The following is a 22,380-nucleotide window of genomic DNA, read 5'->3' as shown; positions in this document are numbered from 1 at the left end:
GTGTGACAAATCTTTATGCATAAATAAAGCAAAAACTGTTGAAGTGATTTTGAAAATGGGATTAAACTGCGGTAATTTGCGTGCCCAGCAACCGACACAGAACACATACCGCAATGTTAGCAATGGCATTCAGCGAAGGAAGATTCATTTTTGCTGCTTAATATGTGCCAAATGGCATCTTGGCGTGGCTGTGCGCCCAATGCATGTGTCCCTATCTTATTCTGAGGGCAGCTTGAGAGGCCTCTCATGTCAGACTTAATAGGTTGTGCCAGGGCAGACACAAGTGCACGTAAATTTGAAGCTGTCCCACAAGCCCAGAGAGTATTTATTCATGCAGTTAAGCTCAAGAAATTAAAGTCTTCTGCACTATTCTATCCATTACAGATAGACAGAGAGCCAGCCCTAAATTGATTCAAAGTTCTTTTTATGCTAATTGGATACTTCTGAAATGCAAATTACTATTTTGGTTATTCAACTACAATAGCCACGACAGCTGCTGAACTATTCATATTTTGTTCAAAATCCTGCCCTTTTCCTACATTGAAAAAACAGAACAAAGGCAACAGGTGATGCACGCGCTCGACCTATTTGTGCATAGCAAACGCCTCTGCTTGTCCCGCAACCGTGATGTGAATTGACAATGTCAGTCAGCTTCAGACAGCGGATCTTGTCGCTTGAGACTCTGTTTGGTGGAACATCGTCCCGCCACCCCATGGGTCTGTTAACATTTGTGAGTGGACGTCCTGCAGTTTTGGCATACGGCTGCGTCACAAGACGCTCCGCGCGGCATGGAGGTTTGTGATACACGCTGTGTGAGAAGTGGAAGGCCATCATGGCGGTAGTGGTAGGGTTGTGATTTTAAGGCAGTCAGCATGAGCCAAAGACATCGCAATGAGCAACATGTAAAAGCTAAACTGCAAGCCGCTGAAATGACACCATACACACCAGTTGTTTTCCCAGTACAAACACTAAAGCTGTTCCTCGGCACTACAAGGACTCTGTATGTGAAGCCTCGGGCACCGGCAGAGTACATATTGCGCTTGGTCACACGTCTATACACCACTATGCAGACCACACCCTCACGGATTGTGCTTGTCGTAAGCTCGGGAGGATATTACAGAACAGCTGAGATGATACTGCTGTTGGACATGTGCGTGCTGCGGGTGGAACGGGTCGGATTTTTACAACTAGCGTGGTATTGCTCCTTTATAGCACAGTACTGGGATCCAGTGCACGGTGCCACTGCAGACATTATGGCACATGTGCTACCACGATTGCCAAAAGTGTCCAATCTCAACAGTTTGTGAAAACCTCCCTGGTCAGCTCCCACCACCCAACCTTTCCCAATGTGTTGTTCGTCATTTGCCTGAGGCTACGACTGTCTTCGAAAGCCAGGGTAGCGTTGTACCAAGTGCCTCTCCCGGATGAAGCTTTCGTGTCTCCTCCCGCCCTGGTGCTGGCGCCCTGGAAGTCACCTGCTGAGGCATCCGCTCGGTTCTCCTGACGTCCTCCTGTTGCACTCCGGCTGCTTCTATGGAAAACGTCCAGTGACCTCGCGACTTTCATTGTCCAATGAGACTCCCTGCTCATTATCTTCTCCCAGCATTTCCCGGCCGCTGCTTGTGTAGGCACTTGTGCGAGGCTCCGTGGGTCTCCGGGGTGTTAGATCCTTGCAGGCGCTGCCCAGGTGAGGAGCGAAGAAGCCCCTCCCGCCCGGCGTCGACGACTCTTCCGTTTCCAGGCAACGGCCCCACCGGCACCAATCCCAGCGCGGCTCCTCGTCTGACGTCAGAGGAGCTGCGCTCGGGATTTCTGAGGCTCCCGAAGTTCCCGGGCTGCGGCGGTGTTTACGGGGAGGCAACTTTGAATTTCCCTACAATGCCGCTGTGGGAGGCGGCGGTGATTTCAAACAGCGCTTCTTCTGGCACAGAGATCCACAGTGCCTTCCCATGCGTAAGAGGAGAGGAGCCCAGTGAGTGGGGTTGAGGGTGGGGGTGTACGCGCGTGTGTCTGTTTGAGTGTGTCTGTGCGTGCGTGCGTGTGTCTGTTTAAGGCGGGGTGCGTGTGTGTATGCAGCGTGTGTCTGTTTAAGGGGGGGTGCGGGTGTGTATGCAGTGTGTGTATGGCTGTGTATGTGCGCATGCGTGAGTGTGGCTTTGTTTGCGAATGGGAATATGAGGCACGGTGACGTGAGCGCTCCCGAGGTTAAATCTCAGCCAGAAAAAGCGCGTGGAACTCTGCTGTCCACATTCCCCCAAAAGTAACAACATAAGTTGCCTCGCCCTAGACAGCAAAGCTTTGCTTTGCTTTCGTCTAGGCGAGACCTAAAAAACTACTTCTAGCAGGACAATCGACCCATAAGAATGCTTTGTGTTAAAATAGTGGGGTATAGCAGGCTTATTTCTGCACACAAGATTCACAAAACCTCACCTTGATGAAGTATAAAAATCTTGAATTTCATAAAACATTGCCAGCTTAATTTTGATTCCATTCGTCCATACCTTAAATCACATATTAATATATAGGGGATTGCCTTACTGACCCCATGATACCTGGGCAAAATACGTGTAAACTAAAGTGTGGTATATTGTGGAAAAGGATCATACATTTGATATTTACACAATGAATACTTAAATTAATCACTGGTGCATATGTCCGATTTCAAAATATATAGTTTATTTCGCTCATTTGTAGCTGTGTAACAATCTTCACTCTTGGCACTGGTACCTGGAGTGTGCCTTTGAAATTAACATTTAAACAAACAAACACAAAAGAGCAGAGAAAAGAGAAGTGGGAGTAATCGCTGAACTTTTTTTACAATAACATAAATGTAACAACTAAAAAAACATTGTGGTCTTCCAGTTGATTTGAGTGATGCGGCTGCACTCCTTGTTTAATAGGCAGTCTACATAGGAGGTAGTCCTTTAAGCGGGGGGCCGGGTGAAGGTGGATTTCGATAGATGATGACAAGGGAAAATTCATTATTTATTTAATTTCACCTCGTCATTGTCCGTCGAAATCCCCCCACTCAGCCCCACCGCTCTTAACCGCACGGGTAATGAAGAGACTATAATTAAATTCCAGTGCAAGTCATTCTCGATCTTATTTATAGGCAGCATTCCTTCTTGGAATTTCCCAAGCCATGTCTCTTTATATGTGATAATTCAGCAAAGGTCAGTCGAAGCACTGGCATTAACATCTCCCCCAATAATGTGCACTAAATAGGATAGTAAGTGGTGCAGTGACCCTCTAATAGAGAATCGAACAGGATGGATGAAAACGAGAAACAATTGGATGCCATAGTTCTCCCTAGCCCGTCTCTGCATTAATGAACAGTGCTACCAATAAATGTTCCTCCCTATACATAATACCTGGACAGGGGAGACCCAGTCAGTAATAAAATCTGTACTTGCAGGATTACAACCCCTCAAGAGTGCAAATGTGTCAATGCTGGGAATTTATGGTTTAAATCTTTTTCTTGAAATAAATATCAAGCATTGTATACTAACAAGAGAGCAATGCAACCAATTGGGCCATGCAGGGCTCCAGTGCAACCGAATGACATATGAGATTACAAGGTGAAACGATCCATAGGTGTAAGAACAGAAGAACAGCCCCCCAGTCAAGCCCAGGAGTAAGAAGAATAGGAAAAAAGAAAAAAGAGTATGATAGCGCTCTCGCTCCTCTCCCACCACCACCCAGCCCAGCCCATCTATATGCGAGTGGCACACTAGCCTGAGATTTCACCCCATGACGTGGGAGCATTCGGTGGTGCCATGCGCAGAAGACGCAGGTAACTCGGGCATGTCAGTTCCCTAAAGTCCTGCGCCAGGAGAGCCAGGAAAGGTTGCTATAATTCGCTAAAGCCCGAGCCTTTGCCAGCCATGGTGAACGTGATCTTTTCCATGCCTAATATATGCCGCCCGGTGAGTGTTGGATTACGTGTAGATTTCCAATGTGTGAGAACGTTTTGTGTGGCAGTGCCCAGCGCAAGCGCAATTTGTTTCCCCCTCATGGATTTCAGCGGATAAGTGAGCGGGTTAGGAACCCCCAACAGCACATACTCCGGGAGCCAAGGAAGCTCTGTATCTAAATACTTGTCAACGTCATCGAGGACTTGAGTCCAGTAAGGTGCCGGATGTTCACACTCCCATAGTAGATGGACAAGCGTACCCACCTTTCCGCACCCGTTCCTGCAATCCGGACCATGCGCCTTGTCAAAGTGGTGCAAGCGGTCGGGGGTGTAATACCATTAATACCCCAGCATGGTGCAGGTTTCAGTGAGACCTATGTGAGTCGCAGTGTGTCGCGCCCTTTAGCAGATCCCCTCCCATTTTTTGCTAGTGAGATGGCAACCCAAGTCTCTCTCCCATCGGGCCAGACCTGCATGGTAGGTATGAGTATAGCGGGATAGAAGCATTCTATACAGGTCAGAAATTAACTTCTTATCTGAAGAGCGCGTGATCAGCTATCTCTCATACTGGGTAAGATGTCTATGGGCCTACGATCTATTATCCGGGTGTACGGCCCAGTGTTGAAGCTGCAGAAAAAGCAAGCGCTCAGATTCAGGGAGACCGTAATCAGTGCATAGCTGTGCGAAGGGCACGACCAATCAGCGTCGTACAGAGTACCGAGCGCAATTCTGGGAATTTAAAGGATTTTAAAGAGTACTCCTGGATAACAGGAGCAGGGTTCCAGGTTTACACTTGAAGAACTTTTGTGAATTCGAAATTGCAACCATGCAATGGGATTTCATCAAGCACTATTGTACAGACTGTCGAGTTGGGCCTGGGAAAGTGCCACCCCTTTTGCGAAATTGCACTTTTTTATTATTTATTTTTTACAACCATAGGAACTCCTTCCACTACAATCTCACCAATTTAGTGTGTATTATCTCACCATTCCTATGTCGTTAGTAAAGTCTGAGGTGACTGTCTGATGGATTTGTGAGTGTTCCCAAACATTCCAGGGCATTCCCATACAAGAATGTCTAAACCCACGGCGCTTGAGTAGAAGTTCCTCAGGCCCACTATCGTGGGGTAATAGTATGAATGGGTGAAATAGATTTACGAGTATAGCTTTTTTGTTCCTTTGATCATCAGGCCAGTTGTATGAAAAAGTCCAGAGGATAGCTCAGCTGCTTCTGAGCTTTCAAGGGCCTGGGTTATGGGGTGAGATTAGGCTTCCTTAGTCAGTATTGTTCAACCAATGCATCTTCAAGACTGTATGTCAGAACACAGCGTACAGACTATCATCTGACATTAATTTTGAGTCTTAAATATCATTCCACTGAGTGTAAATTTACTATTATTAGCTCCATTCGAGTGATACTTTTGTAAATACTATTTAGGACAAAATATTTCTGTCTGACAATATTCATATTATGAGATACTAGCTACCCACCGTCTGCTTTCCTACCTTTGTTGTGGGTCTTAGTAGTTACTTGGTCACTCAAACATCCTCGCTTCATGTCAGCATTTCAGTATCAAACCAGGGCTCTTTTGCCAGAAGATGGATTATTCTGCTGACCCAAGGGTGAAAACTTAAGGCTCAGACCCTTCCGATCTCTAAAAATCCCATTCTTTGCCGAGGCAAGTAACCCAGGAAATCTGTGGATGAGATTTCAGCTTTACTTGCCATATTTCCTCAAGAAAATCTCATTGTCATTCAGATGTCAAAGGTTCTACATAATAGACATGATTTTGCCTGCACTTCAATTTCCTACTCTACAGAAAAATGTTTGCCAATTGCTTTGTTTTGTTCCTGCACCTGTGCTGAATCCTCAAACATCACATAATGTACAACGTGTGTAAGCATGGGCGGAAAATCCGTTTTGCTCGCGGATTTTGCGGATTTTCGGTAAATTCGCAATCCGCGAGATTCGCGAATCTCCCGCAAAATCCGCAAATCCGCGAGCAGCGGATTTTATGGCTTGCTCGCACTGTTCGCATGAGTTCGCGGCTTCCCAGTACAACTTCGCGCCCCGCGAATAAGCGCAAAATTGCAGAAATACGATCTTAGCAAAACTGAAACTACTTACCAGGTTCAAAAGTTCAGGCTCATCATTAGTAGCCATTTCCTGTAGTGCTTCCTGAGGGGCCCCTCCAGAGTTCAGTTGCCAGTTGCAACTATTATGTGACCCTGCTCTGAACCTCAGAATAGTTACACATATGCCACAAAGGTCCTGAATTACAGCTAAGGGAGACAAGCAGGAGCCAGGCTGGAAGTTCAAATCCATTAATCAGCCCCTAATTCATTATTGTCAGTTGGGGCAGGGCAGGTGTTGTAACTAATTTTGCAACATTGAAAGCACTTAGCAAGTGCAAAAGATCACTAATCAGGAAGCACTAAGGAAGCAGGTGCCAGCTAAAAAAATATTCTGTGACACATTAATAAGCCCCAAATTAATTCAGGTCACTTGAGGCAGGGAAGGTGTGCTTGCTTTGCCACAATAATGTACACTGACTGGACAACCAGAGGGTGCTGTGATGAAACAGAGGGTGGCATGGGTGGGCAAGAGGGTGGCATGAGTAGTCAGAGAGTGGCAGTGGTGACAGAGAGTGGCAGTGATGAAGAAGAGTGTCCCAAACAGGCTGGACACGTAGAAACAACAAGTTCGCGAAACTTGCGACCCGACAGGTAAGTTCGCGTTTGCGAAATTGTACAAAACCCTCGCGAACTGGCAGAAACCCGCGCGAACACACAAAAAAAAAAATCCGCAAATTCGCGAGAATTCGCGGATTTTGCGAATTGCGAGTTCACAAATCCGCAAAATTCGCGAACGCGAGATTTGCAAAATTCGCCCATGCTTAAACGTGTGCCAACTTCATACTACTTACTCAGCCATTCCATACACAGCGTTCCACCGACATCCTTCCTAGTGCTAAGATGCACCCAGTCCTGCGGCCTATTTTGGCTCTAGTGACAAACCTACCCAGGCTCAGGTCTAGCATAGGTAACACCAGCTTCTCTAAGGGCTATAGGGGCTACAAACGCACAGACCATTTAGAATGACTGCACAAGGGCATAGGGACTCCCTCTGCAAGTCATCTCTGGGTTTGTTTGTGATGCATCATAAAAGAAACAAACGCTATAGTAACAGGGTCTCTATGGCATGTGATGGATCACAAAAGACCAGAATCTACAGGAAGAACCACAGAGTTGAAGAAACTTCATATTTGCTTTACTAAATCCTTAGTGCATACATAGATGAACAGAATGCATGTCCTTGAGCCTTACTACTAGATCAATTGTGATTTACGTGATCATGCTTAGCTTTGGAGGCCCAACACAGGATCTTAACTCATTTTTTCATTGGCATGGTCTTTTACCTTTCTATCAGTGGTTGGCACCTATCTAAGTCTACCTACCATAGGCCGCGTGTTGCAATCTTTTTACAGGCCATCACATCAAAGCCTTACCATAGATCTTAAACGTGTACTTCCGTTGTTTCGTGTGTCCAGTAGGAGTACTGATATCTGACTGACTGCAAGTGCATGAGTCTACGAGCAGATCATTACAGTACATTTGAGTCCATATTTAGATGTTCGATAAGTCGGCTTGGAGAGGAAGACCATAGCACTGGGGGGCACAGCCATTTGCTTGCCAAGCCTCGCATGGGTTTAAGGGACTTATTATCTCTAACTGTAGGACCCCTCTTAGTCCAGGGACCCCAGCCTGACTGCAAGGACCATGCCAGAGGTGACCGCAAAGTTGAATGGACGCACATTAGTTCTCATTGAGGCACTGTGAGCAGATTTCCTGAGGCTCACTTTCCCATCATCAACAAGAAGGAAAGAAGTTGGTCTAACCGAGAACCACAGTTCCTTGTTAGGCAGTAACCAGGCTGCCAGACACTGCAGGGTTTAATGTCAACCGAGATCTGAAGAAATAAATTACAGGACTAATTGAAGGTGAAACCAAGGTCATGAAGACATGGTTTGAGAGGAGGGGAGAATAATTGAGGGAGAGTAGGTGAGAAGAAATGGGTAGAGAAGAACATGATTTTTAGTTTTACAGGGGTAGGTTTTAGATAACCCTGGGCGTAGTCTGCAGAGTTTTGCTACACGCGACACCGCGAAGTTACAAAAAAACTCTGCGAAGTTCCGCGAGTAGTGGAGTGCAGTGCGAACTGCAGTGCTGGTATTCCTGCTGCTCGGGTAAAAATTCTACCCGAGAGGCAGCTTGCGCTCGCGAACTTACCGTTCGTGATTACAAACTTACCGTTCGCAATTGCGAGCTGGGAAGAAACCCTGCTGCACATCGCAAAGCGAAGTTTTCTGCACTCCACGAGATCTGCGGAGTGCACAGTACAGAAAACTCTGCAAACTCCGTGAACGGTGCGAAGTTCACCGCCCAGGCCTAGTTTTAGAAATTAAGTGTCCACCGAGCCACTGAGAGCTGAGTGGCAGGAAGAAACTCATTTCTGAAGAGGAGTAAATTGAGAAGAATATTTTGGAGTTGTCTGCATAAAAATGGGACTGGAAACCTTAAGCCAGGATGATGGAGGACAGAGGAATTGTATGGAGAGAAAAAAGAATTGGACACAGAACAGAAGGTGAAGAACACAGTTCTCTTCCAGGAGACAGAGAAGCAGTGTTGAGAAATGTAAGACGGGAAACCAGGGCAAAATGGACCTAGAGATAATGGCAAATGGCGCGAATACAAAAGAACAGAATGATCCACTCTGTCAGATGCAGCTGGAAGATCAAAAAGAACTAAAATTGAGGGCTGCTTTTTGTGACTGAAGTGGAGAAGAAAGTTGAAGATGAAAAGATGCGCTGTTTCAGTGGAGTTACTGGGACAGAAACCAGATTGAACCAGAGAAAGTTGGATATGTGCTTGACGAAAATCAGAGAGCCTAGAAAGAGACACATTATGAAGGATTTGAGAAAAGAAAGGAGGTAAAGAAACAAGTCTAAAAGAGGCATGGTCATTAGTGACTGATCAATTTTCTAGAAAGAGCACAATAGTTGCGAATTTCAAAGAAGATGAGGCAATAGCGGTACCCGACAACAAGGTGGGGTCAAAAAAGGAGACAAGGCATACAACGTGTGAGGAGAAAAGAGGTTTGGCCAGTGAAGAGGGAATATGGGCTCTGCTTAGTTTCCCTGCTGTGAGAGTGGCTGTAAATTTTAATCTTTTCTGAGTATGGCACACACAGCCATATCACGAGCCATTTTACTTGAGGAGATACATGATGGAAGGTTGTCCGCGCCCAGCACCAGAATGTAGTTTATAATAGCCATACCCGGTCTCTGCAGCACATGTGCAACGTGCAGACTAGGCAGCATGCCACTCTTGTGCAGGTTAGTACCAGCCAGACCGACCCACATAGGGTTCATGGTGAATCAGCGGGTAACAATGAGTTAAGCACATATCAATACCACTAGAATACAACTGCTTAAAACAGTCCATTGAAACTGACCTAAAGGAACTGGACAATGATTTCATTTCACAAAACCCAGCAGATATAATGGGACAGATCTGAACCTAACCAGAAGGTAAAATCCCAAATTATGAAGACACCCCTGTTGTTGTAGGTTCCCCTTCCCGCAATAAGATAGCACGGCTGCCTTTCCTAGACCTATGTATTCTCTCAAATCACTTTGCTGCCATTCACAAGAGTTTCTAGCAGTGCTTAATTTGAGCCAGTGCTTAGCACCACACCTAATTCTCAGCACCGGCCCTTATAGCACCAGTTAAGGACACACTCCTTTGGAAGGCACGTGATTTTCCCTAGAATCACAGAATGTTGAGCCACACCGAGACTCGAACCCGGTTCCCCAACTCCAAAATCGGCAGCTCTAGCCATTAGGCCGAGTCCTCTCCAGAATAATAAGTGCCGGGGCTCTAGTCAGGGACAGTTTGCACCAGCACATTACTTCTGTTAGCGCTGCCCCCTGAGGGGAGCCCCGGCACTTTTTATTTTACAAATTAACCACTGGTTTCTAGAAGGACTTTTTATATGAAACTGCAGCCCGGTCCAGCATCTCTGTGACGGCAGCCAGCAGCATACAAACAGTACAATAGAAATGCTTATCCACGTGGCTGGAAGCGCAAACATCCTTGTGTTGTATGTGACAAGGAGGAGGAAACGCGCTTCGCAAACACAGAAATCGTTTCTGGCAGTACCCAAAATACAATTAACCAAGGGCAGAAAAACAACCACCATTGTTATGCTCCATTGTCGCCGAAAGTGTGCCACAAGTGGCAAAAAGGTAACAGTAGTTTTTAAAATGTGTTTGAAGTTTCAGACAAATCATTATATTGGCTGCACCTTCAATACATTTCAGCATGTCGGTAGATAATCGAACATACTTGCCAAAGAGGAAATGTATGAGCAACATTTTCATTGAAAACACGTTTAAGGATCAGCATTTTAGTACCGTAAACATTTCAAAATGAAATAAAATGATATCCTATGACAGACGAGTGCAGGGTATGCTGTCAAAATTGCCAGTTTTTAAAATAGACATGCACTTATAACAACTCCACGTTATCGACTGCTATCATATTGCCAATATAAGCAGAGGTAACCCTTTAATTTCTGTGCTGATCTTTTTTTGGCTATTTGCGATACTTCCCGCTTAGGACTCCATAACTTTTTATCGTCATAAGTATCCACGCAAAATTTGTGCTGTGTTTTTCCCAGCATCGTGGCGATTCGAAAAGTACCCAGAGTTTGTGAATTCCCTCGAAGGGACAGAGAAAATTGCCAAAATATAGTTACAGTTTTTGGGGAGAAACAGAACTTTTCACGACTATTTGTACTTACTGCCTACTTGCAGTAGGTGGCGGAAACCGATGTAAAACCCATGGGTGAGCCGGAAAAGCTATACATTTCTGAAAAGTAGACAACATTCTTAATTCAGCAAGGGATCATTTTGAGGTACCGCAAGGTTTTCCCAAAGAAACTCACTGTTGAAAAAAGATAATATTAAAAATGAGTAAAAAAAATGTCCATTTGTCACGTTTTCATCTGTACGTTCTTGTCACGATGGCAGATTTACAAAATCAACATACCATTAAGTCCGCTAAAGTTTTCTGGTTGTGGCAATATGCAGGGTTTGTAGGTTGTCCAAGAACCCAAGGTACCCAGAGCAAACAACTGAGCTGCATCCTACAATTGTTTTGTATTGAGTACAGAGTATAAAGCAATTCATAATTAAAATGTAAAGAATGAAAAATGGTAATGAAGGAAACCTATGTATTTCTGAAATGTACACCAGATGCTGCATCTATTCCGGCATGTGATTCTGCGGGTATTTTCCAAAATGTCTTCTGTTTTACACTCTGGCTTACATTTGGAAAGCACGAATGCAGAGAAATCCAACTCGTGATAACAAATGTTCTACTATTCTGTTTTCCCCCATGTCATTTACTAAAAATGATACATCGCTGGGAGCGGAAGCGCGGGAATCCCCTTGACCCTGATATTGTTTCCTTTCTGTATGGTATATGTTTTATTCAATAAAAAGAGTTTTAAAAAAAAATGATACATCGCTTGAGTGGGTAGGCCTAGGCAAGATCCCAAAATGAAACATGGGCACATCACATTTTCCTACTGAAAACTGACCCTTTTTTGCAATGTGGGTAACAGTGGAGTTTGTGCTGGAGGGCCTCCGTACCTAGGGAAACCTAGCAAACCTGAACATTTATGAAAACTAGACATCTGGGGAATTCCAGGGTGGGTTGACTTGCCTGGCTCTCACTAGGTTTTCCTACACAGAAGCCCTTTCATACCTCAAACTTTGACAAAAAACACACATTTGCCTGACATTCATGTGAGGAAAACCTCTGGAATCTGTGGAGAGCCACATATTTCCTACCACCCAGCATTCACCAAAGTCTCCTGATACAAATGGTACCTCACTTGAGTGAGTGACCTAGTACCTGCAACAGGCAGAGTCCCAAAATGCAACATGGACTCATCACATTTTTCTACTGAACTCTGACCCTTTTTTTACACTGTGGGTGGCTGTGGATTTTGCTCAGTTAGGACTAGCAAATCTACACATTTTTGAAAATTAGATGCCTGGGAAATCCAGGGTGGGGTGACTTGTGTGCCTCTCACCAAGATTTACTACCCAAAAACCCTTGCAAACCTCAAAGCTTGACAAAAAAATACACATATAGCCCCAACTCTCTCCATAAAATACGATTAACCACACAGACCCCCTGCCCCCCTTCCTGCCACCCATTGGACCTACCGACTATCTGTCCCCAATGCAACCTTGGGCTTGGCCGAATTCATTCCAAAAAAATAGTGCCTGAAATAAAAATGCATCTTTTGAATTGCTGATCACTACCCAAACACTATATAGAAATCGCCATACTCCTAGGAGATCTTTGTTCAGATGCCCTCTTTTTGACAGAAACATGGCTTACCCCAGATTCAGAACCAGACCTGGTGCAAGCCCTTCCTCGAGGGTACCAGATTCAGCGGAGAGATTGTCCGCATGGAAGGGGGGGGTGGCTTGGCAATTATCTATAAAGACCACTAAATTTGCTGCTGCTCCTCCGACCCAATTCCAGATTGCGAAAGTCTGTCTTTCTCCATTGATTTCTCCCCTAACAGTTGCTTTTTTCCGGAACACTTATCTATCGTCCACCCGGAACCTTAAAACAATTTCACAACAATCTACCCTCTATTGTTGCCGATTTAGTCACCAGCCCAGCTAACTACACGCTACTGGGGGACCTCAATATCTACTTTGATGATAACCTAGACCACCCTGCATCGGAACTAACAGCTAGTCTTTCCGCTCTACAATTAAAACAAATGGTCCTCTTCCCATCCCATTCCAAAGGCCATCTGCTTGATCCCGTCTTTAGCAATTGCACAAACCTCACAGTGGGTTCCCCGTCCCCTCTCCCATGGACCGATCACTTCATGATACCTCTTATCTGGAATACCCCCATCCCTCTTCTTTCAAACACAACCACACGAAAATCGCGCAACTGGTCAAAACTTCCCCTGAAGGACTGGATAACAGCCTTAGAGGCCTCCAGACCCCCGAAAATCCAGAACCCCACTTTAGCAAATGAAAACTATAACAACTGGATCTCAAATTCATTGGACTCCACACTTCCCATACGCTGTACCAAATCTAAACGACATACAAAGACCGCACCATGGTACACCCCAGAACTTCGGGAAAGGAAACGCCAGTGTAAAAAACTGGAAAGGAAGTGGCGATTAGACTACTCTCCCCTCAAACAAAATCATCTATAGGGAAGCAATTAGGTCTTATAAAACTCCCTCAGAATTCCCCACCAATTCATAACACACAAAGCCATTGCAACGACCTAGCGGAATTTTTCTTTCAAAAGATCTACACCTCCTTTTCCCCCACTGACAGCGCCCCCAACCTTACACCCATCTGCCTACCAGAACATGAGCGGCACTCTCCAAATACTTTGGAGAACTTCCTTTCTCTGGATTCAGAGATGCTTGCCCTCACTATGCAACAAGTAAAATCCGGCTCCCCCTGTGACCCAGCACCCCCGCTCACCACGGTGTCTGCGACTCACAGTATCCTACCCACCATCCTGGAAGTGCTTAATGCTTCCCTCTCCACAGGCATTGTTCCAACTCCTTGGAAACAGGCTACGGTTAGAGCACTTATTAAAAAACCTAATCTGGATCCTAACAACCCCAGTAACTATCGTCCCATCTCTCTGCTCCCCTGGATGAGTAAAATATTGGAGAAACATGTAAATAAGATCTTGACCGAGTATCTCGAGACCAACCATTTACTTGATCCCTCTCAGACGGGTTTTCGCCCCAAACATGGGACGGAAACCGCCTTGGTTGCCATAACAGAAGAAGCAAGGGGGATCTTAGATCGGGGAGGTTTGGTGGCAGTCATCCTCCTCGATCTAAGCACCGCCTTTGATGCGGTGAACCACAGAATATTATTACATCGACTTCTCAGTCTGGGAGTCTCAGGGTCAGCTATTGTTTGGCTCCAGTCCTTTCTGGATAACCGGTCATTCCAAGTCTTTGAGGGTGATATCATCTCCCCTAGGAAACCCCTGGGCTGTGGGGTGCCGCAGGGCTCCTCTCTAAGCCCATCGCTATTTAATGTGTATATGAGCCCACTAGCTGAGATAGTCCGTCCATTCAGGATAAAAATCATCAAATATGCCGACGACACTCAGCTAGTGTTTTCCCTTAATCAGCTCAACTCTCATAATGCACAGGTCAACCTAGGGGGCTGCTTAGAGGAAGTCAACAGCTGGATGACCTCCTCTTGCCTGAAACTGAATGGGGCCAAGACGGAGCTGATGCTCCTCGGTAGTTCCCCTACCTTCTCGATTAATTCAATTTGGCCTGTCTCCCTTGGTCCCTCCCCCACACATAAGGACACAATAAAAAGCCTTGGCTTTTGGCTGGATAAATCACTCATTTAACTGTCAGGCAACTAAATTATCAGCCACCTGCTTTGGGATTCTTAGGCTCATCCGCAAGATCTTCCCTCTGCTGCCCTTTGGGGAAATACAGATCGTAGTCCAAGGCCTAATCCGGTCCCGCCAGGATTTTGGCAACGCCCTCTACTTAGGAGCCCCTGAAAACACTCTACGAAAGCTCCAGATAATACAAAACTGTGCAGCTCGCACCTTGCTTCAGATTCCCCGCCGTCTCACAGCCAAACACAGCCTCAAAAATCTTCATTGGCTTCCGGTCAGGGAGAGAATTAATTTCAAGACCCTCTGTATCTCCCATCAAGCATTCTGGAGAACAGGTGCGGCTATTAATCACCCATTAATTACCCCCTACCATCCTACCAAACAGCTCCGTTCTGCTCAGTCCTTCCTTGCCACAGTCCCTAGGATTAAGAGATCAATATGCGGTGGTCATTCTTTTTCCTACAACGCGGCTAAACTGTGGAACTCCCTCCCCCTCCATCTGAGATCACAGCCCAATCTACTCCTGTTTCGCAAACATTTTAAAACCTTCCTTTTCACAAAACTCTGATAAACCTCTTGTTAACAGTTTTTACCAGAAGGAACAGCTTTCTAGCGCTAGGACGCCTCAGGGCAGCTACCGTGCTTTATAAATTCTCTTTTCATTTCATTTCATTCATTTCATTTCATTCACATGTCCCTAACATTTCTGTGAGGAAAATGACTGGAATCTGTGGAGAGCCACACATTTCCCACCACCCAGCATTTCGTCAAGTCTCCCGATAAAAGCAGTACCTCATTTGTGTGGGTACCTAGTGCCCATAATAGGTAGGGGCCTAACAGATTACTAACATATTGTCCATGTAAGCAGAGTTAACCCTTTAACTCCTGAGGCTTTTTAACCCCATTGCTGATCCTTTTTTTCGTTATTTTCGGTACTTCACGCTTAGGACTCCATAACTTTTTATCGTCATAAGGTATCCACACTGAATTTGTGCTGTTTTTTCCCAGCATCATGGCAATTAGAAAAGTACCCAAAGTTTGTGAATTCCCCTAGAAGGGACACGGAAAATTGCCGAAATATAGTTACAGTTTGAGTTTTTGGGGAGAAATAGAACATTTACGGCTTTTTGTACTTACTGCCTACTTCCAGTATGTGGTGGACACCTATGTGAAACCCATGGATGAGCCCGAAAAGCTATAGATTTCTAAAAAGTAGTAAAAATTTGTAATTCAGCAAGGGATCATTTTGAGGTACCACAAGGTGTTCCAAAAGAAACTCATTGTTGAAAAAATATAATATTAAAAATCAGTAAAAAAAAAATTCAACTTGTTACGTTTTCATCTGTATGTTCTTGTCACAACGGCAGATTTACAAAAGCAATATACCATTATGTCCGCTAGAGTCTTCTGGTTGTGGCAATATGCAGGGTTTGTAGGTTGTCCAAGAACCCAAGGTACCCAGAGCAAACAACTGAGCTGCATCTTACAATTGTTTTGTATTGAGTACAGAGTATAAAGCAATTCATAATTAAAATGTAAAGAATGAAAAATGGTAATGAAGGAAACCTATGTATCTCTGAAATGTACACCAGATGCTGCATCTATTCCGGCATGTGATTCTGCGGGTATTTTCCAAAATGTCTTCTTTTTTACACTCTAGCTTACATTTGGAAAGCACAAACTTTGACAAAAAAAACAATAATTTGCCTCACATTCATGTGAGGAAAACCTCTGGATCTGTGGAGAGCCACATATTTCATACCACCCAGCATTCACCCAAGACTACTGATACAAATGGTACCTCACTTGTGTGAGTGGCTTAGTACCTGCAACAGGCAGAGTCCCAAAATGCAACATGGACACATCACATTTTTCTACTGAAAACTGACCCTTTTTTTGCACTGTGGGTGGCTGTGGATTTTGCTCAGTTAGGACTAGTGAAAACTAGCAAATCTGCACATTTGTTAAAATTAAATGCCTGGGAAATCCAGGGTGGGGTGACTTGTGTGCCTCTCATCAAGATTTAGTATCCAAAAACCCTTGCAAACCTCAAAGCTTGACAAAAAAACACACATTTACCTAACATTTCTGTGAGGAAAATGACTGGAATCTGTGGAGAACCACAAATTCCTCACCACCCAGTATTTCTTCAAGTCTTCTGATAAAAGCAGTACCTCATCTGTGTGGGTACCTAGATAGGTCCTAGATAGGGCCCATAATAGGTAAGGACCAGTGGTGGCTGGTGACATTTCAAAGTGGTAGGGCGTAAAAGTTGGGGATGAATTTCACACAGTGAGTGTGTAAAGCTGGCTTAAAAGCGTTCAGTCAATACATCATTCACCTAATCATCCCCAGTCATTCATCCATGTTTCCATCATCCACTGGATTTATTTGTGCATGCATACATACCTACATCAATCTAGAGACTCCCATTCACTCATCCACCCATCCATCCCCCGCCAAGCACCGTGCCCACAGACATTGAGGGCACTCAAGCCTTGGGTTAAGAGATGATTCTAGAAATGAGAACACAGCACCACAGGGGATAGAACACCGTTCCACAATGCACTTAAAAGTGCCCCTTCCTCAGAGAGGAGCCTGATGCCAACTTGTAATGCATACGTCATGTGTCCAGTTCATCAAAATGCCTGTAATGACTCTTGAAACCCATTTGAACAGCTTTATTTTTTACAGTCTGTCTTCTAACATTAGCCACCCCTTGTTGACTTGTTACTCAGTTCCCTCTGCAAGGGTAATGTACGGAGTCAGTAGCCAGGTGTCCAGTCCTAGTAAAGGACGTATGTCTGAAATGAGGCACTGGGCACCTCACACAGGGGCGCAACACCCCTCCCGCCCCTGAAGAGGAACCACCCCTCTCTGGACAGCTAAGAGTGCATCGAGTACCCCAGCACAGGGGCACCCCTATATGGTATCCATCTTTGTTGGCGCTATTGTGCTGACTCGAAACAAATACAGATAATTCATGGTCCTCGCCCTGGCCCACACATGCGCAGGAGGTCTCTGACCTCATCCCTTCCAAAACAAAAAGACGGAATTTGTAATCACATGCAGCAGTGAGCACTTCATTAGAAGCTGCTGCATGGAGTACAGTCTCACTCTTTTATCTCCTCCCGTCGCTCCCGATGCTAGTCCCGAAGCTAGTAGGGGGCAGGCGCGCAACACCCATTGAACTCACCGGGCTTCAGCCCCCCCCCCCCGTCGTGTGTGGCAGCCCGGGATGAGACAGATCCCGGGCACACACACAGCCGCACCTGAACGTTTTACAGGTCGTTTAAAGACCATTTGAATGTTAATTAGGCATTGTTATTGTTTCAGCCCTTGTAAGAGCCCCTGCAGCTCGACTCTGCGCTCCACTCTGCCTACTGATTAAAGTTCAGCCCCCCCCCGAAATTTTTTCTTACCCCCCCCCCAAAATGTGGCTCTAGTTGCGCCTCTGGTAGGGGGGCAACGCCCCTTAACACCAGCCGCCCCTGGTAAGGGCCCAAAACACAACATGGACATGTCACATTTTACAACTGAAAACTAATCCTTCTTTTGCACTGTGGTAGATTTGGATTTTGGCCCATAACTCAGCCGACACCTAGAGAAACCTAACAAACCTGCACATTTTTTTAAACTAGGCACCTGAGTAATTTTGGGTGTGGTGATTTGTATGACTCGCACCAGTGTTTTTTACTCAGAATGCCTTGCAAGCTTCAATCTTTGACTAAAAGAACACACTTTACTTACATATCTACACATCTGTGCTGAAACGTTCCGGAATCTGTGCAGATACACACAGTTCGTACCACTCAGAGATCGCACATCTCCAAATAATACTAGTATGGCACTTGTGTGGGTGGGCCAAAAAATGGCGATACAAAAGGCCCAAAAAAGCACTACGGGGAGAAATCAGCGATGGGGGTAGTTGTGGTATTTAGGGCCATGCTCAGGTGTCACCCATGGAAACCCACCAGCCCCAGACATTTTTTAATACTGGACAGACTGGGGATTCCAGGGTGGTGTATCTTGCATGGATCCCACATGGTTTTCTGTCCTCATAATGCCCCGCAAACGTCAAACTTTGCATAAATTCATTCATATTCCTTGCACTTCTGTGACGTAAACTTCCAGAACGTACAGCAATCCATAAATGTCCTACTTCCCAGTAATACACGGCTTGTCCCAATAAATTGCTGCCCCACTTGTGTGGCTGGACCTAGTGTCCGTGACAGGAACGGATCAAAGAAAGATCAACTGGTGTCCCCTGTGAGGTCTAACATTGACCCTGCTTTGATTCATTCTTGTTGCATTCAGCACATTTGTCTGCAATTTAACTTTCTATTTACATACAAATATTCTAATGCTGGCTTATCTATATAAACTCATCTTCTACTTCAGTGCAACACGCTCTGACATTGACTTGACATGACCAGCATGTAGAATAACCATAAGTGAATGAATGAATGATTTAATTAATACATCTCTCTCTGCCGCTGAATACTCAGATGTGGAGAACTATGAGATGTCACACAAGAACAACTTGATTTAAAGAAAATACCTTTGCCAATGTCCAATCATCAAGACAACTGCACATCTTGAGAGACAGCACATAGCTATTGTTTAAAGCATCAAGAGACAGTGTTATGATTTGTGCTACAGAAACAGGCCTAGCATAACCTTTGCCCTTTGTCCTCTCAGGTCCAGGTGCTCCTGTACTACCTGCAGAGTGAGCCCCTCACAGCCCCCCAGGAGCGAAGACGGACCCGCTCGGTTTCTGCACAGAAATTCCAGCCTGAGGGGCACCCTGAGGTAGCGGCCGCCCCTGTGCATCCTCTGGAGTAAAGGAAGTGACATCATACACACCGAAACAACCTTAGAGCCCATAGGCAGCCCACTGTGGTGGTCAGTGGGCGGGCTCCTATACAGGGTTTGGCTGTAAACAAGCTTCCGGGACCTGTAAACAATGGAAAAAGAATTGATAGAGCTCGGTGGGGTATGGGAGGGAGGCAAAGGGACTTGTCTTTGCTCTCTGAAAGGGTCAGTAACTTAGACCGTTTTTGAAGTATGGGACGGACAAGGGACGTGTTCTAGTCGTACAGTAAGTTAGTGGCAGTGCCAGGGTTGGACCGAGCCCAGGCTAAAGAGAATCTGAGATCACACAGTGAATCAGCGGCAGAGCTGAGGTCAGATGCACATGCAGGGGACTGGGCTGTCTTGAAGTCACACAGAGGGTCACTGGCTGAGCCAAGACTAGACTGGGCATCAGGAGAATCTGCGACAGTCCTGATGCCAGAGGCATTGATGCCGGAGGTCCCATGCAAAGTAAGTCCACACTGCTCTGGCATCACTTTGGTTGTTGTGGTCATTCCTTGGAAAACAGTCGCTCTGTAAATATCACTACGAAATGTAAATAAAAGGTGTATTGTACCTTGTTTTATTTTTTCCTATATTTTAAGACTACTACGGGGAAATGCACCAGTAAACAAGATGAGGGCAATGGAATGGAACTCTTTGTTTATAATGTCTGTTTAGGGCGGGGTGACTGTTGTGGTTACTATCCCTTTAATGGAACTTTACTAGCTCTACCTTCTTGACATCATTATCAGAATGTTATGTTTTCTTCTGAAGAGTCAGTTGCTGTGATCTCCAGTGACCATCACTGAATTCCCTTTCAAGTTACCACCATGAGAGGCATTGTGAGGTGAGCAAGGAAGTATAAACAATGGCCTTCCTGGGCGCAGAGAAAGAACCGCACATGAGGGCCATTGTATTTTTTCTTATTTTAGAATAAACTGCTGCCTTGAGAATTTGTTTCATAAATACAAAAAAAGGAATAACGAGAAAGGACAAAAAAAACCATGGGCCCATTCTACTCTACCTTCAGTGCATAAGCAAAGAGGTTCCTGCCAGGCATTCGTGGAAGTAGGGATGGTGGCCGGCATGCTGCTAGGGACATGGAGGTCAGAGCCTTTGAAGGTCTGGTTGACCACCGGCTAAAGTTTAAATGAGCCCGTAGAGAGGAAACGCGTCAAGCTGGGCTGGGGGTTGAGAGTACAGAAATAAGAACAGTCATTCCCCCCAAAACAGACCTGCCAGGATACGTGTAACTGTGACTCCTTCTATTTGGAAATCATGCAACAGTTATTGTGATGGAAAGTGTGTCATGTCAAGAAAACCCAGATTTTATTTCATCCCTCTGCCGAAAAATAAATGCAGTGCTATTTTCCATCCTATGATCTTTACTTAATTCCTAAACACTGAATAGCTTTGTATGTAAGAAGAGCACATTACAAGAGGGAACCTTTTATGTTTTAAGTTTTCTAGAGACAGCCACTTAAATCCTAAAATTGACAAATTTGTGGTATGTTACTGTGAATCTTCCTATTCCTCCCTGTCAAAACAAAAAAAAATGGATGAAAGGTGGCAGAGAGGTGGTGCAGTTTTACACACAAGGAGTTGTTCGCTTTAAGACCCCCGATTGACCCTGAACGTTGAGAGCTTCTGGAGTTGTCTGGCCGTAAATTTTTAGAATGCATGACCACTGGGCTCTGCTCACTTGTGTCATATCTGACCAATTTTAGTGGCTCTTTCTGCTAAAACTAAACATTATTTCATGTCATTCAGTGTTACTGTGAACTTATTGCTACTTTCTTGAGAATTTTTCCAATTTATTATATTTTTCGGCCACTCCAGTGACTAATGGTCATTTGAGCAGGGTGGGCCACACGCACACACTCACATTCATTCGTCTACATGCAGACTAACTAATACCCATCCATTCACAAGCGCAAATACATGCACACTCCCATTAACAACACGGGCACACAAATACACACACATTCATAAATACATACACACATGAGCGCATGCACCAAACATTAAAAAAAACTCACCAGGCTGCAACGGTGATCTTGGGTGGCGGGAGGAAAGCCTCAGTGGTTCCTGGAGGACTGGGATTGTCACCTCTCATTGACTGAAATTGGTATGGGTCAGCCAAAGAGAGAAGGCGTCAGTCCCTTACTCGTCCCAGAGTGGGATGGGGTTAGTCAGACTGGTGACCCCACCCTACTCTGTACATCAGTGACACTACTTCACAGTTGGCCCTGGACACTTCAGGGGACCCTACCTGCGAGTGGAGTTGCGGTGTGTGTGGAGCCCTCTGCAAGTTCCGCTGTCCTGGGAACTGTTTTCCTTGCTTCCCGCCGCTGCCCCTCGCCGCACCCGCTTCGCGGGTGCCGCTTCGCAGATTGAGGAGGCGGATCCAACATCAAGGCGCTGGGCTTGAGGAGGCGCCGGGAGAACCAACCACCGGGCATTGGCGCTAGCAGGGACTCGAAGATCCAGAAGTCCCTGCTGGATCAGGTGTGCGAGTGGACGCGCCCACCACCAGCCACGCCCCCCGCCTGGCCAGCCAGAAAAAGGCGTGTGTCCCTGTGCTCCCTGGGACCCTACCTGCGAGTGGAGTTGCGGTGTGTGTGGAGCCCTCTGCAAGTTCCGCTGTCCTGGGAACTGTTTTCCTTGCTTCCCGCCGCTGCCCCTCGCCGCACCCGCTTCGCGGGTGCCGCTTCGCGGATTGAGGAGGCGGATCCAACATCAAGGCGCTGGGCTTGAGGAGGCGCCGGGAGAACCAACCACCGGGCATTGGCGCTAGCAGGGACTCGAAGATCCAGAAGTCCCTGCTGGATCAGGTGTGCGAGTGGACGCGCCCACCACCAGCCACGCCCCCCGCCTGGCCAGCCAGAAAAAGGCGCGTGTCCCTGTGCTCCCTGGGACCCTACCTGCGAGTGGAGTTGCGGTGTGTGTGGAGCCCTCTGCAATTTCCGCTGTCCTGGGAACTGTTTTCCTTGCTTCCCGCCGCTGCCCCTCGCCGCACCCGCTTCGCGGGTGCCGCTTCGCGGATTGAGGAGGCGGATCCAACATCAAGGCGCTGGGCTTGAGGAGGCGCCGGGAGAACCAACCACC

The 22,380-nt window shown here is 46.0% G+C and overlaps 1 protein-coding gene across 1 annotated transcript in view; it reads left to right on the top strand.

The window, feature by feature from the left end:
- The window catches only part of LOC147703161 (active breakpoint cluster region-related protein-like), a 372,854-nt gene extending 353,009 nt beyond the window's left edge, over nt 1–19,845 (top strand). Inside the window, exon 23 of the mRNA XM_086931703.1 lies at nt 19,117–19,845. Coding sequence (XP_086787829.1) covers nt 19,117–19,260 — 144 coding nt within the window. The 3' untranslated portion in view covers nt 19,261–19,845. The remainder of the gene's footprint in view (nt 1–19,116) is intronic.
- The last annotated feature ends 2,535 nt before the right edge of the window (nt 19,846–22,380 follow it).

This window comes from Lissotriton vulgaris, chromosome 7 (genome assembly GCF_964263255.1).
Source record: "Lissotriton vulgaris chromosome 7, aLisVul1.2, whole genome shotgun sequence".
NCBI classification, from domain to species: Eukaryota; Metazoa; Chordata; class Amphibia; order Caudata; family Salamandridae; genus Lissotriton; species Lissotriton vulgaris.
The sequence above is the reverse complement of the archived record's forward strand: the minus strand, read 5'-3'. Positions and strand labels throughout refer to the sequence as shown.